This window comes from Euprymna scolopes, chromosome 19, assembly GCF_053919585.1.
Source record: "Euprymna scolopes isolate OS-2025 chromosome 19, ASM5391958v1, whole genome shotgun sequence".
Taxonomy (NCBI): Eukaryota; Metazoa; Mollusca; class Cephalopoda; order Sepiida; family Sepiolidae; genus Euprymna; species Euprymna scolopes.
In genome coordinates this window covers 146,660,055-146,674,989 of record NC_136500.1, presented here as the reverse complement: position 1 = coordinate 146,674,989, position 14,935 = coordinate 146,660,055, and the positions used below count along the sequence as shown (strand labels likewise).

The 14,935-nt window shown below is 34.2% G+C and overlaps 1 protein-coding gene across 2 annotated transcripts in view; it reads left to right on the top strand.

Moving 5' to 3' along the window:
* LOC145240040 (fibrillin-3-like) overlaps positions 1 to 14,935 on the top strand; it is a 671,777-nt gene that overhangs the window by 644,050 nt on the left and 12,792 nt on the right. For both annotated transcript variants that reach the window (XM_080103628.1, XM_080103629.1), the window contains 4 exons: positions 353 to 475; positions 5,920 to 6,039; positions 7,281 to 7,406; positions 13,465 to 13,581. In XM_080103628.1, the coding sequence (XP_079959754.1) occupies positions 353 to 475; positions 5,920 to 6,039; positions 7,281 to 7,406; positions 13,465 to 13,581 (486 nt within the window). The remainder of the gene's footprint in view (positions 1 to 352; positions 476 to 5,919; positions 6,040 to 7,280; positions 7,407 to 13,464; positions 13,582 to 14,935) is intronic.

The following is a 14,935-nucleotide window of genomic DNA, read 5'->3' as shown; positions in this document are numbered from 1 at the left end:
GCAAGATAAGTTACTTTTCTACCTAACTGGATATATTTTTCGTGTTTTTATTCAATGTAACATATTTATTCAACTCGAAAAACATACAGTGTTTACCGATGTATTGGAACATTCAATAAACATGTTACATTGAATAAAAACACGAAAAATATATCCAGTTTGGTAGAAAAGTAACTTATCTTGCCTTTGATAACATTTATTTGTTATATATTTGTTTTTTGACAACTTTTTCGAATCTATGTGTACAGTAATACAAACCCCTTTTGAATTATTTAATCGGTACTAACCCCTTTTTTTTCTGTTTCTCGTGTTTAATCGTAGAATGACGTGAAATACCCCTCTTTTTTTCCAGATATTGATGAATGCTTACAACGGCCTCCTCCTTGCCAACATATGTGCCAGAACACCGAGGGCGGCTTCGTATGCACCTGTCCTATCGGTTATGTCCTCAATATGGACGGGCGAACTTGTCGAGGTAAGAGCAAATCTATATAAAAAAAAAAAAAAAAATGAAACACTGTAGCAGAAAACATTTTTGGTGCTTGTATAGAATAAGTATGTTTTAAACCAACGCATTTCAGCCGAAAACATTATTACGTACTCACGTGCCATGTCGAAATAAGTATAAATTCCAAAATTACGTAAAAATGATCCAGTAGAAAAAGAATTATAAGTAAAATTAAATTTATCGACTTTATCGATTTATAAAGTTTTGTCGTATGTTGCAATCGTGAAGAGTTCGCATATTACAGGGTAAGTAACTACAATCGATCATTTTGAGTGAATAATTGCAATCCACCATTTTTAAACACAGAATATCTAAACGTAGTTGTAGCTGATTTTTTTATTTATTTAAAAATGCATATAGCACATCTTTTATTGGATCATTCTTTGGAATTTTTTTGAATTTATACTTATTTTGACATGTCACGTAAGTACGTAATAATTTTTTCGCTTGAAATGCGTCCGTTTACAACATTACTATTATACACATGAATTAAACTTTTTTTTCTAATTTTTACGTATTATGCATCTGGGGCATTGCTCTTTCAGGTGGTACTGGCTTCGTTCCAATCGGATGCAGATGACGAAATTTTTTAGTATACATACGCACACACACACACACATCTTTCCTTTATACAATAGATGTTCCGAATCCCACTGAAATTTCCTTCTACGCGTAATAAATTTTGGGAGCTATTTATTCTGAGAGGTGTAAGTGCATAATAATGTTTTCACCTGAAAAGTGTTTATTTAAAATACTATTCTACACATGCATCATTTTTTTACGTGATAAAACTGTTTTCATTACGTAAACACAATGTTTTACATTACGTAATGGAAAAAAAAACAAATTATTGTTTGTTATGAAAGTTTTTAAAATTTGTAGTGAAAGTACAGATGGGGAAGCGTTTTTTCTAAGGCATATTTTTTTTTTTTTTTTTTTACAATTTTCTTAGCAATTTATTCAACCTGGGGATGGGACATACTACCGGATGCCAAACAATATCATATACGATATGATATATCAAATTATTGTCTGATATCACAAACTAAACATAGTAAAAAAAAAAAAAAACAGTTTAATATTCAATCTTATCAAAGGCTGCGAAAAACAATCAATGTATTTAATTAAAAAAAACTCAGAAAATTGAATAATGTCATATAGTTTTTTTAATGCAATTTTTTTTATTGAATGGTTAATGTATTCTGAGACCAATGTTTTATAGGATCAATGGGTAATTTTCTAGAATAACCAACAAAGCAATAAAAAAAATAATAAATACAGGGTGGAACGATAAAACTGTCGCGTTAAAGAAAACAACACTACAGTATTATTTTAAAACTTTTATTGAAAAAAATCAACTCATATAACTTGACTGTGTTGTAGAGCGGACAATCATTCAATGTAGGCGCCTTCAGCCTCACTCACTCTGGCTTTGGTGTTGCGGGAGGTCATGTTGGTGATGTTCTCGATGTATGACTGAACGAAGTAGTTCAGCGGGTTCAGGAGAAGGAGGAGGGCCGGCGAGTGAAGGGTACAAAGTTATAGTACTCCTTCTGGAGCCAAGCCTCTTTGGACTTGTGGGTCGGTGCCGTCCTGCTGCCACACCCAGAGTCTGTCAGCGGTCACCTGATTGCACCAGAAGATCATCACACTTTTCAGCACACCCAGGTACACTTTGGAGTTGACTTTCAAGCCGACTTCAAAGATGTGACACAAGGGTTGGAAAGTGAGATTGAAACGTCAGCGTCCCTGTGGAGATGCACTCTGACCTGTAAAAAAATGCCTCGACTCTACCCCCCCTCGTCAGCATTCCCCGGTAGAGGCACTTCAGACAATTAGCGATAAACTAACCCCCTTCTCAAAGAGAGAAGACAAATAAACTTTAATCCTCAATAAAGAAACGACTCTAGGAAACGGTAAGCTCCGATAAATAAAAATAAAATCTAGGAGTGAATCAAAAAAAAATCTATAAAGAAAATGATATATTTTGAATAAAAAAGTTGAATATATCCATATATATATATATATATATATATATATATATATATATATATATATATATATATATACGCGCACACACACAAGAATGCAAAATGCAAATAGGGATAAATTCTACAAATCAAAAGAAATTATGCAGCTCGGCGAAACAAAATGTTATGGTACTTGCATTGCATTGCAGACTATTGAGTACAAATATTTAATGAATTTCTTTGGAATTGTGCTAATAACAATCTCCGTGTTATTCTGTTTCATTTCAGATATTATTTTATATAATTTGATATAATATCGATTTAAAAAAAAATCTTTTTATCATTTCGATTCTTAAGGGTTTTCCAACCGGGCAACTATCCATACTACCATAACATAACATTTAATAACTGTCCGCTGGAACTATTACTACTCTTTATTTCTAACAGCATCAGAGTGGCTGCTTGCTAGAATTATTGATGCTACCCTTTTCATTCTCACTTTAAGCGGTTTATGATATTTTCTTATCGCTTGCACATTGATTTTTACAGAGAGAGAGACAGAGCGAGAAAGATATATGGATAAAGAGGGGGGTATGCGAGGAAAAGTAATGAAGCTGTAGGTACAGCATAAAAAAAAACAAATTTTAAATTTCTTCACCAAATATTTAATGAATTCCTTTGGAATAGTGATAATAATAGTGTCCATGTTATTCTGATTTATTTGTGGTATTATTTTATATATTTTGATATAATATCGATTTAAAAAGAAAAATATACTTTACAGATTTGTTTATTAAGCTTTTCCTACTGTAACTATTTATACTAACCTTTCTGTCAAAACACGCTGAACAACTATTAATACTACCTTTTCACAATAGCTGCCGGCTGCAACTACGCGTGCTAACTGATCGCTTGTTAGGACTATTGATGCTATCTTTTCGTTTTAATCAAAGCTGCTTGTGTTGCCCGGCTGTTTGTAAATAACTATATCCACCTAACAATTTAATGAACAAAAAAATATCATAAAACTTAAATTTAACTTGAAAATATTAGTCGAACAATGTAATCCTTAAAAAGGGACTCTTTACGTTCAACACCGGTATCGATTAATTTAACCAGAAATTTGTTTACATTTTGAAATGAACAATAGGTAGAATTTAATCGCACTATTATTTCAAATTTAAGGATGTGATTATAATTTAATTGTAATAAACCACGTGTTTAACAAATAAAAAATGAAGTAGGATGAAGTTTTAAAATTATTATGTGTTTTATTTTATGATTTTAAAAATAAAAACATTGCAAGGTAAAATTTTAGTTATTAATGTATTTTTGGTACCGTGCTGAAATAATAATTTTATTATTTTGAAAGCCATTCTTAACATGGGGAGCAAAGGGTGTTTTGTATCTATTCTGTGCTTCCAGCTTACAATTGAATAAAAAATTACAATTGAATAAAAAAAAAACAGATATCGTGAAAACTTAAATTGCGCATGAAAACACTATTTACAAATAGTGTGGTAGCAAAAATGCATACGCACATTTTATGACCATTATTGAAGGAGATACTGTTTTTAAAAGAGACTACCCCGCTAATATTTTTAAGAATATTTTTAATTAATTACTGTTGGTTTTAAAAAAAGGTAAAATCGATTTCTAAGTGTTCGTTTTCTACCTAGCTGGTTAAGTTGTTAGTATTGCAACTTATTCTAAAGCGTTTATTCAGTTCAAAAACGAAACTACAGACCGCATAATATTTTTTTAATATTTATACCTATTTACTGTTGTTTTAAAAAAAGGCAAAATCGATTTTTCTACCTAGCTTGCTAAGTTGTTAGTGGTTTAACTTATTTTAAAATGTTTATTTAGTAAGAAAAACAAGTCAACAAGGATCTCTCCTCCACTAAACGAGGACAGAAAAGGTGGTGTAGTCTCAGAACAGATACTAAACTTTGCTGCTAATAATAATAATAAATAAATAAATTTAACTTCAGATGAAACAAAATTTTACTTACTGGCCGTATTAAATTTAAATGGTTAAACTTAACGAAAAATATATTTAGAATTAATTATAAATTGGATGAAGCGTAAAATTTAGGAAAACTCGTCCATTTTTGATAGTTAGGAAAACTCTCCATTGTTGAATACATATCGATTGGAAATACATTTTAGGGTCGTTCTTGAAGGGAGTATTGTTTTTAAAACAGACTACACCCCCATAATATTTTTAAAATACATTTACTTGTTTACTGTTGTTTAAAATATATAAAAACGATTTTGTAAGTGTTTATTTTCTACCTAGCTTTGTAAGTTTTTAATGGTTTAACTTATTTTAAAACGTTTATTTAGTTTTTTTAAAAAAAAGTAGTGTCGAGTGATACTTTAGAACACACGTCTCGGGAATCTTGATAATCGCTCAAAAATAGAAATTTAAAGAAAATACTAAAGTTGATATAGTTTTAAAAATAGCCTCCCCCTCCAAAAGAAAATAAATTTGTATATTTTTGAAGTAATGTCTAAGATCAGTGTTCGACAAAAATCAAACTATCGGAAGTGGAAACGGTTGATTATGTAACACAACTGAACGAAACGGAGTCACGGAGTCAAGACACGAAAAACAAAACAGTATATATTTATTTAAATAAAAAAATTACTTATTTTTTTAATACATCTTGTGTTATTACAAAACAAAAAAAAAGAAAAATAATAAAACAAATATTACATTATGTAATGATACTTTTCATGTTATTCTGAGCATGTTTCATTAATTAATAAATATCATTTTATTATTTTTGTTGTTATTAATGTTGTTGATAAATATATTTTAAAAAGTTAGGTATTTTCTCGAAATAAGATTTCTGCATCAACAGAAAAATATTCAGCAAAATGTTTACCCGGAAAATTATTTTACCGAAAATTATTAATATTAAACTTTAAAAATGAAGATACTAGAATTTTAAAAAAAAAAAAAAAAAAAAGTTATTTTATTTACACGCAATCAGATGTGTTTTATGCACTAATAAAAATATAATTGGCATTTTGTTGCACTTTTTAAGATTTTAAATATTTATAAATTTTCTCATTATAAAACACGATTATTATACTGATCATAATTTTTTTACTATAATTATATTTTGATTATAACTTTTGAGCACTGCTGGAGTAGTCCCGAGATATTTGCATATATTTTTGTCGAGCACCTGTCACACGATTAGGCATCGGACGAACACACGTTGCCTAAAAAGCACTTGATAAAAATGCATGAAATACTCTCAAATCCCGGAGTCGTGGGGGGGGAGGGGTGTAGACGTATTAGTTTTGTAAAATCTACGCATAAAAAAAAATTTATCTTTTTTTTTTAATCTTTTATTAAGTTAAATAAAACTTTTTTGCTTTGTTAGAGAAATTTTATAAAATATTTACTTTTTTTGTCTTTCCCAGATATCGATGAATGTACAACCGGTCAGCATAATTGTCCTTATGGCTGTATAAATTCGGTAGGAAGCTATAAATGCGGATGTCCCGACGGTCTTCGGGAAGGACCGAGCGGAAACTGCGTCGGTAAGGAATTTAACTGATGGTCAAAGAAAACTGTCTCTATTTTAGTGTCTTATTTACTATATATATATATATATATATATATATATATATATATATATATATATATATATATATATATATATATATAGTAATTTATAAAATATATATGGCGATTAAGCTTAATCGCCATATTACTAACTAGCTCTACCTACGTATTGAGCACTTTTGAAGTAAATACTTAAAGTTTACGCATAAATCTATACTTTCGTACATTAAATTTATGTGAATAAATGAAGTAGTTATATATATATATATATATATATATATATATATATATATATATATATAGGAGCTTATTCGTAACTAGACACGCACACACACACACACACACACGTTCAGCTATATATATATATATATATATATATATATATATATATATATAATGTGTGTGCGTGTGTGTGTCTAGTTATCAATAAGTTCCTATATGGGTGACTATTTTAAAAAAAACTGATTACATATAATGATAGAAGATGTATCGAAACACAGGAATGGGTATGTTTGATCTTGAGGAATGGTGGTTCATTAAAATTGTGGGGTTTGCGTTCGCGCCTGGTTCCCCAAGTATGGAAATAAAAAATTTAAAAAGTAAAAAAAAACGTTTACAAGTGTTTTTGATATAGATGTACATAAGAATACTTTGATAAGTATGTTTTAACTTAAATAGGGATGGTATAATAAAATTGTGGGGTCTGCGTTCGTGCTTGGCCTCCATAGAATGGAAATAGGCACAAACTTTAATAAAGACTTTTCATATCTATCTGCGTAAGTATACTTTGATAATTATGTTTCAGTTTGAAGAAATATGGTATTTTATTATAACAAAAAAACATAAAAATATATATACATATAAACCAAATAACAAATGTCACATCGACCTAGAGAAAGTCCTTCTCACTGGAATTCCGATGTGACTTTTGTTATGTGTTTTTTTTCTCTATATTTTAGCTCTGACGAATGCCCCACTGGTACAAAAATAATTAAAAAATAAAACATATACACTATAAACTATGTATAAAAAATATCAGTAAATGACCGAAATAATTATACGCTTGTAAATAAAACTAAATCTTTTTTTAGATGAGCATGAATTCATATTATTAAAGTATTGATAGCTCTGCTATCACACTATCGAGCTTGTTGCTATTAATGTTTATATTTGAATGTATGTATACATACATGTGGAATTTTTTTTTTTTTTTTAGATATTGATGAATGTGTTGAGAATCGTCACTTGTGCAGTCGTGGCACATGCACAAACACAGAGGGCAGCTATAAGTGTAATTGCCCGAGAGGATACGTCCTCGACAAAACTGGAACTAAATGCGTGGGTAAGTCTTTTTTTTTTATTAATCATAGAAATATTTTCGTTTCTGTGAATAGTGATGAGTTTGATTAGAAAAGCGAGAATTTTGAGTGACATTTTGGGGCTAGTTTATGCATTCGTTTATAATGTGGTTTATCGTTTCGTCTCGTTGTCCATAATGTCTGCATTTAATGTGTGTGTGTGCGTGTGTGTGTGTGATTGGTTCTAATCGTGTTATCTTGAGCAGCTATTATTATTATATGCTATTAAGTGAAACTAACTTACACTCCTCAATCTCCGGTCCTGGATATGACCTTAAACTATATACCGATGGTGAGGCCCCAGCTTGTGGGATTTGGGGAGTGTGGAGCCACCCTTTAATTGCCATTGCTCGCAGGTCCACTCTGACCCGGAATGGTAGTACCTGTTAGAGTCCCAACCACGGGTTAAATAGAAACCGACTTGAAAAAAAAAACAAATGTATTCCAAGGATGGAGTACTGCTGCCATATCTGGGCAGGAGCTGCTAAAAACAGCCTATCCTGCCTTGACAGAGTACAAAATAGACTTCGTGGCTTAGTGGGGGATGCCCTTTTCTCTTCCCTGCAACCTCTCTCCCACAGAAGAGACGTTGCAAGCCTATCTTTGTTTTATCGTTATTTCCATGGCAAGTGCTCGTCTGAACTCCAATCTCTGGTCCCCCCTCGCCAATCTTTTACGAAAAATACCCGTCTAGCTGAATCTACTGTCAAAAACTTTCCCCACTCTTTATCTGTGCCTAAATCAAAACGTGGATTCCATGAACAAAGCTCCTTTCTTAGAACTGCACACCTGTGGAACTCTGTTCCGTCTGCCTGCTTCGCACCTGACTGCAACCTGGATGTCTTCAAGTCCAACGTAAACAAATTCCTGATGAACCGCCCCCTTAAGTAGACACTTTATTAAATCTCCACACTAACGTACTTTACTTACAATAACCCTTATCCCTGAGTGGCTTCCGGGCCTTGATAAGTGGTGACCACCTTGTAAATAAAAAAAAAAATTTTTAAATTGAAAGATTGTTCTTCAAAATCACTGGATTCGGCATTAAATAACCTGAAAAGGGTTGATATGTCGTAAAACAACCAACCAACCAACAATCCCCAATCTCCTCTAATCGCTTTTATATGACTGGACAGACCCTACTCTGCTGTAAGGATTCAGACAAACACATGCACGGATTCGAAGTCTATATTCATAACCCTAACCTCTTATTGACTAGACAACATAGTTGAAAATGTGAAGACCAGGTCTTCATTAACAACACAGCATTAGCTACTTATATTACCTCTACCGTTCTCCTTCGGCCCAGAACTTTACCTTGTTCGATTGTGTCTCTAATAATATGCATGCAGCTCTTTCATTAGATCCCAGCGCCCAAATGCATGTATTTTGGAATTTTAATGTTCACCACAGTAAGTGACATGGTTTCTCTATCTGTACACACACAGCTGTTAAAACATGTATAGTTTCTGTATATTGCATACTCCCTTTTAAAGACTGTTTCCTTCCTGACCCGCATTATTATTACTACTACTACTACTTCTACTACTACTACTACTACTACTACTACTCCTCTTACTTTCTTACTTACTTACTAGGAGTAGTCACAGAGGCCATAATTAAAGATTTCTCTTTGAGAACGACTTGGGGCATTCCCTGGAGTCTGAGTGACAAACAAGTCTCCCAAGATTCTCATTACTCTCTACTTCTGTCGATAACCATTTCAAATGGATTTGCATTATCGTAGCAGCCGCTAACCATTGATTTCTCGTTGGCGGCGACCATTGGTCTTCACTGGAATTTGAGTGGAAACAAGCCTCCCTAAGGTCCCAGTCCTCTTTGCACTCGTTAAGTGGAGGCCTTGCTAGTGCTTTCTCTCTCAGTCTTTTCATCCTCCTTGACCCTCCTCAAAACAAAATGTTCCTAGTTTTCGTGATTCCATGCGATGCTTCTTTGAGTTTTGCATTTGTAGCCATTTCTGTGTGTTCAGTTTGTGTCTGTAGTTCATGTGTATTGGTCTCCGCATTCAAGGGTTTTCCTTAATACTTCATTACTGTTATCCATTGTATCTTATCAGCCATCCATCTGATTCCAGTCTCTCCCATTCTCTTTTAAAGTTTTTTGGTATTGTTCCTAGTGCTCCCACTATTAGTGGTGTTATCCTGACTTTTTTCATCTTCCATATTCCTTTGAGTTCTCTGGCCGTTTCAGTATATTTGCTCCGCTTCTCCAACTCCTTGATCTTCACTCTGTGGTCTGCTGGGACAGCAAAATCTACAATCTGACAAGTCTTTTCTTTCTTGTCAACACTAGTATGACATCCAATCGTCTTGCTTGGATGGGTTCATCCGGTTGTGTATCCATGTCCCATAGAAGTTTGTGATTTTCATTTTCAAGTACTACTGCCAAAAAGAGATGAAAATCACAAACTCCTATTATTATTATTATTATTATTATTATCATTATCATCATCATCATCATCATCATCATCATTGGCTCACAAGGAGCTTTCCCACAAGGATCTCTCCTTGAAAACAACCTGTGGTGTTCCCTGGAAGCTGAATGACAAGTCTCTCCAGATTTCAGTACTCTCCACCTCTTTCAATAACATTTGCGAATGAATTTGCATTATCGCAACAGCCGCTTACCATTAATTTCTCGCTAGCAGCGGCCATTGGTCTCCACTAGAATTTGAGTGCCAATAAGCTTCCCCAAGGTCCCAGTTCTCTTTGCACTTGTCCAACGGATATCTGGTCAGCGCTCTCTCCTCGGTCTTTCCATCCTTCTTGACTTTTCTTGGCTATTTGGCATCGTTCTTTTGGGGGGCGGTTATTGGGTAATGGGAGGGGATGGGGAGGGATATAGAACTTATAGATATGCAGCCTTAATGTTCTTGGTTCCATGTAATGCTTTTTTATGTTTTTTCTCTGCAGTAGTTTATCTGGTCCGTGCATGTGCCTCATGCCTGTATTAATCTCCACATTCAAAGGTTTTTCTTAATATTTCAGCTGTTTTCATTATTGTTATTTGTTGCATATTTCCAGCCATTCCTCTGATTCCAATTTCTCCCATTCTTTTTTCAAAGCTTTTTGGAATTGTTCCTAGTGCTCCTACTATTATAGGTATTATCCCGATTTCCTTCATCATCCATATCCCTTTCAGCTCTCTAGCTAGCTCTCTGTATTTGCTCTGTTTCTCTTTTTCTCAGATAGTTATTCTGTGGTCAGCTGGTACAGCAAAGTTTACGATTTGGCAGGACTTTTAATTCTTGTTAATTATTACGACATCCGGTCTTCTTGCTTATGTCCATGTCCTATAGGATTTTGTGATTCTTGCTTTCAATTACTGTTGACTTATGCTTATACCATTTGTCTGTGCATTCGTGATGCAGTTGTTTGCACAATTCCCAGTGAACTGCCCTTCCCACTTGGTCGTGTCTGTTCTTGTATTCCTGTTTGGCCAATCAATTTGCTACATTCACCTAGCAAATGGTTAATCGTTTTGTCTCTTTGTCCTCATAGTCTGCATTTGCTGTTTTTCTTTTTGTGTGTGTGTGTTTTATCGATCTTTGCTTTGATGTGATTGGTTCTTATTGGGTTATCTTGTGCTGCAGTTATTAGGGATTCGGTTTCTCAGTTTACGTGTCCTTTTCATATCCATGTTGAAGTGTTTTCGTTATTCTCATCTTTTGTCATCCTTACGAATCTTCCATGTAGTTGTTTCTCTTCCCATTTTTCTTTTTTTTGTCTTATTCTTTGCCTCTGTTTTCTGTTTTGTTGATTTTTTTTTTGTGTGTGTCTTGCTGCCATAATTATCCTTTCAGTATTTTGCATTATGTATTTTTCTAGTTCTTTTTTATGTCATTCACACAGACAAACCAGTCCCCTCCCACCGTCTTTCCTTTTCATGTAGAGTCGGTCAACATCATCCTTTGGGTGTAGTGCGTTGTGCATGGTTATGAGTTTCCTGGTCTTCTGATCGAGCTGTCTTCTTTTTTAGTCCACCCTATGAACGGTCCAGAGTATCTTACTAGTGATACTGCCCATGTATTTATTTTGTTCCTGCTATATAATTTAGTTTCCAGAAGTTTTCTTGTTCTCCTGAGGTATTCCTTTCCAATTCTCTCTTTCCTTTCTGTTGCTTTGATGGTGTCTGCTTCCAAAACTCCCAGGTATTTATAGGCGTCTTGTTCCCCTCCCTAGTACTCTCATCTCCGTTTGGTTTGGTAGTTTTATGCCTTCTGTCGTCTCTAGTTTTCCCTTTCTTATAACTAGTAGTGTGCACTTTTCCATACCAAACTCCATTTGGATATCCTGGCTGAAGATCCTGGTAGTGTTTATTAGTGTCTCTAGTTCATTTCTGGTCTTTGCAAAAAGTTTCAGATCGTCCATGTACATCAGGTTGTTCATTTTTTCCTCTGTGTTAGAGAACTTGTATCCAGCTTAGCACTTTCTCAGTATATTGTTCAGGGGCATCATGGCTATGATGAACGGTAATGGTGATAGTGAGTCTCCTTGGAAGATGTTGCTTTGTATGTTGATTTCTGTTATGTGTTGTTTATCAGCTGTCAATTCCAATCTGCATGTTTTCATTGCATTTTCTATCCCGTTGATGATCCCGCTTTGTATTTTATACGTTTTTAAGCATTCTATCATCCATGTTTGGGGGATCCTGTCGTATGCTTTTTTGTAATCAATCCACGGTGAGATTCTTTCTCCTTTTTACCTCCTTCAGAATCTTTTGGTCTCTATATAGCAAATCATGTGTTCCTCTTTTCCCTTTTTGGCATTCTTTCTGTTCTTCAGGAAGAAGTTATGAATATTTCGAGAGTGGTAGATTTGTTCCCTCAGCTGTGCTGTTAATATTTTCCACATAGTGGGCAAGCACGTGATCGGTCTATAATCGTTGAGGGCGGTTCCTTTCTCTGTCCTTCTGCATCAGTGTAGTCTTACCGTTTGTCATCCAGTTTGGCACATTTGTTTCCTGTATACATTTTCTCAGGTCTTGATCAAGCTTTCGTGTAATGTTGTGAATTTTTTAAACCAGTATGCAAAGGTTTTTATCTGCATTTCTGCTATATTAAAACAGCCTGCAAGCGGAACTTGTGAAATTATAAATGGGCGCGGTCATATTGAATAAGTATCTTTTTGCCTACAACTTGAGGGCTGGAACTGGGTGGGGGAAAAAAACAACAAGAAAACAGTAATAATAAAAGAGACGGCTGCATTTATATAAATCGACGTTAATAGTCCCAAGATGCAATTAAGACAAACATGTAGTGCCATGGTTAGCATGGAAAATGTCTTGGGAAACGAGAACCATATCCAGGTTTAAAATGACATTAGACTAACATTTTGCATGGGCGCTCTTAGCATGCTTTTTCATAGGTCCTTTTAGTAAAGCATCCTATTTTTTTTTAAACTCCAAACGTTGGAGAGCTATTAAGACGGGAGTGGTACCATTAAAATGAGCGATCTTTTGTGTTTTAGAATTTATTTTTCTACATAGTCACCCACATTTTTAATGCCCTTTTACCAGTGATGAACGACACCTATGCATAAGCGTCTGGAGTCTGCTTTGTTATATGATATCCGTTCCAAAAATAAAGCCTCTTTTTTCTTTTTTTTAACTCAAAAAGTTGAAGAGCTACAAAGACAGGAGTGGTAACTTTAAAACGAGCGACCTTTTACGTTCCAGAATTTATTTTTCTACATAGTCACCACCAATCTCAATGCGCTTTTGTCAGTAATTCATCTATTTTTCTGACCCACGTCCATGACAAGGAGTTGCTTTCATAGAATCTCACACCGTCAATATCTGCAAGAGAGATATGTAACTTCCATCATACTCCAATTCGCAATCACCTCTGATCCATTTGGGCGAAATAAAAAATAGAAGGCACTACTTTCAGTACACTTCTTGTAGATATAAATCTCTTCGAACTGACATTTTACGTGGCTTGTTGCATTTTGCTATTTTCCTCCAAAACAAAATGAATAATATATTCGTCATGATATAACTGCTTTTATTCTCTTGATACAGATTTGGATGAGTGCGAACATGGATTTTGCGATGAGAATTGTGAAAATATGCCAGGAAGTTACCATTGTGAATGTCCTCCAGGCTACAGTGAACATGTCTACTGGAAGAGCTGTGTTGGTAAGTGAATCTAGTGTAGCACTTCAATAACAAAATAAAATGCATGCGGTTGTTTATTCATGCATAACTATTGATCGTCTCATCTGTTTAACTATGATGAAAAAAAACGTTTTATGCATAAAAGACACATGCGAGACGTTTGCTGAGTTTTCTTCAAGGTTTTATTTGAGGAGAATGGATTTAGGAGAGAGAGAAACCAATGTTAGCTTAACAATTATTTGCTTCTTAAATTTAACTCACTAACAGACAGAAGCATCGTAACGTTTTCCTTAATACGTAATCAATAAACCAAATAAGTTTTCCTTCGTGCAGAAAAAACACACGGAGACATTCACTGAGTTTTCTCCAAGGTTTTATTTGGAGAGAATTTGACTCTGGAGGGAGAGTGACTATGTTATTTACTTAAACTTAACTCTCACTTCTCATCCTTACGACTAAATTAAGAAAATTAAGTAAAAAAATTAGCTAATTACTCAGGGTCGTATCTCTCACTAATGAGTTATCTCTGTAAATAAAACCTCTAAAACCCACGAAATATCAGTATTCTGAGAGAAAACTTAACTAAGATCACTCCCAGACTTAAGAAATGAATGACACAGACATTGAAGTGACATTCGCCGAGATTATCAGGTTTCTACATAATTGTCCGTGTTTCATCCACATAGCTTCCTCTGGGAGGCTGATCTGAAAAACTTAGTTTTCTCTCGCTCAAAAAACATGACATCATTCGTCATATCCTGTTTTGTCTAGAATGTTTGACAGCTGCCCCTGTCTTGTAATCCATCTTGCATTTAACCGTGGAAACAATTTGTTATCATCATGCACTCGATATGACCCTTTGTCAAAATTTACACTAGCTAATTTAATCGCTACTGACATAGGGTCCCTCACATGTAGTAGTTGTATTAAAACGCAGCAGTGGCTGCTGCCAAAGTACAAATATTCTTTTACCTCTTTTCTTTAACTATTTTTTTAAAAAAAAGCTTCTAAACCAATGATTGCGTGACAAATAACCTGAGAGCTCATCTTTCAAACTCTTCGACCTAACATTCAAAGTCAATTTAAATTGGACCAAATACATTGAGGACATTGCCAAGGCTATTGCAAAGAAGGTGGGTTCCCTCTACTATGCTAGAAAATTACTTACACCAGAGAGTATCCTGTATCTTTACAAAGTTTTGTTTAAACAGAGAACAGAGTGTTTTGAGGGGTCGATCCTGGGCCCAACTCTTTTCCTGATCTACATTAATGATCTTCCAAATCACATCCTTACATCATTCGTAGACATTTTTGCTGATGACACTACCATCTATGGTAGCACATCTAAGACAGTAAACGACCAAGTTCTCTCCGA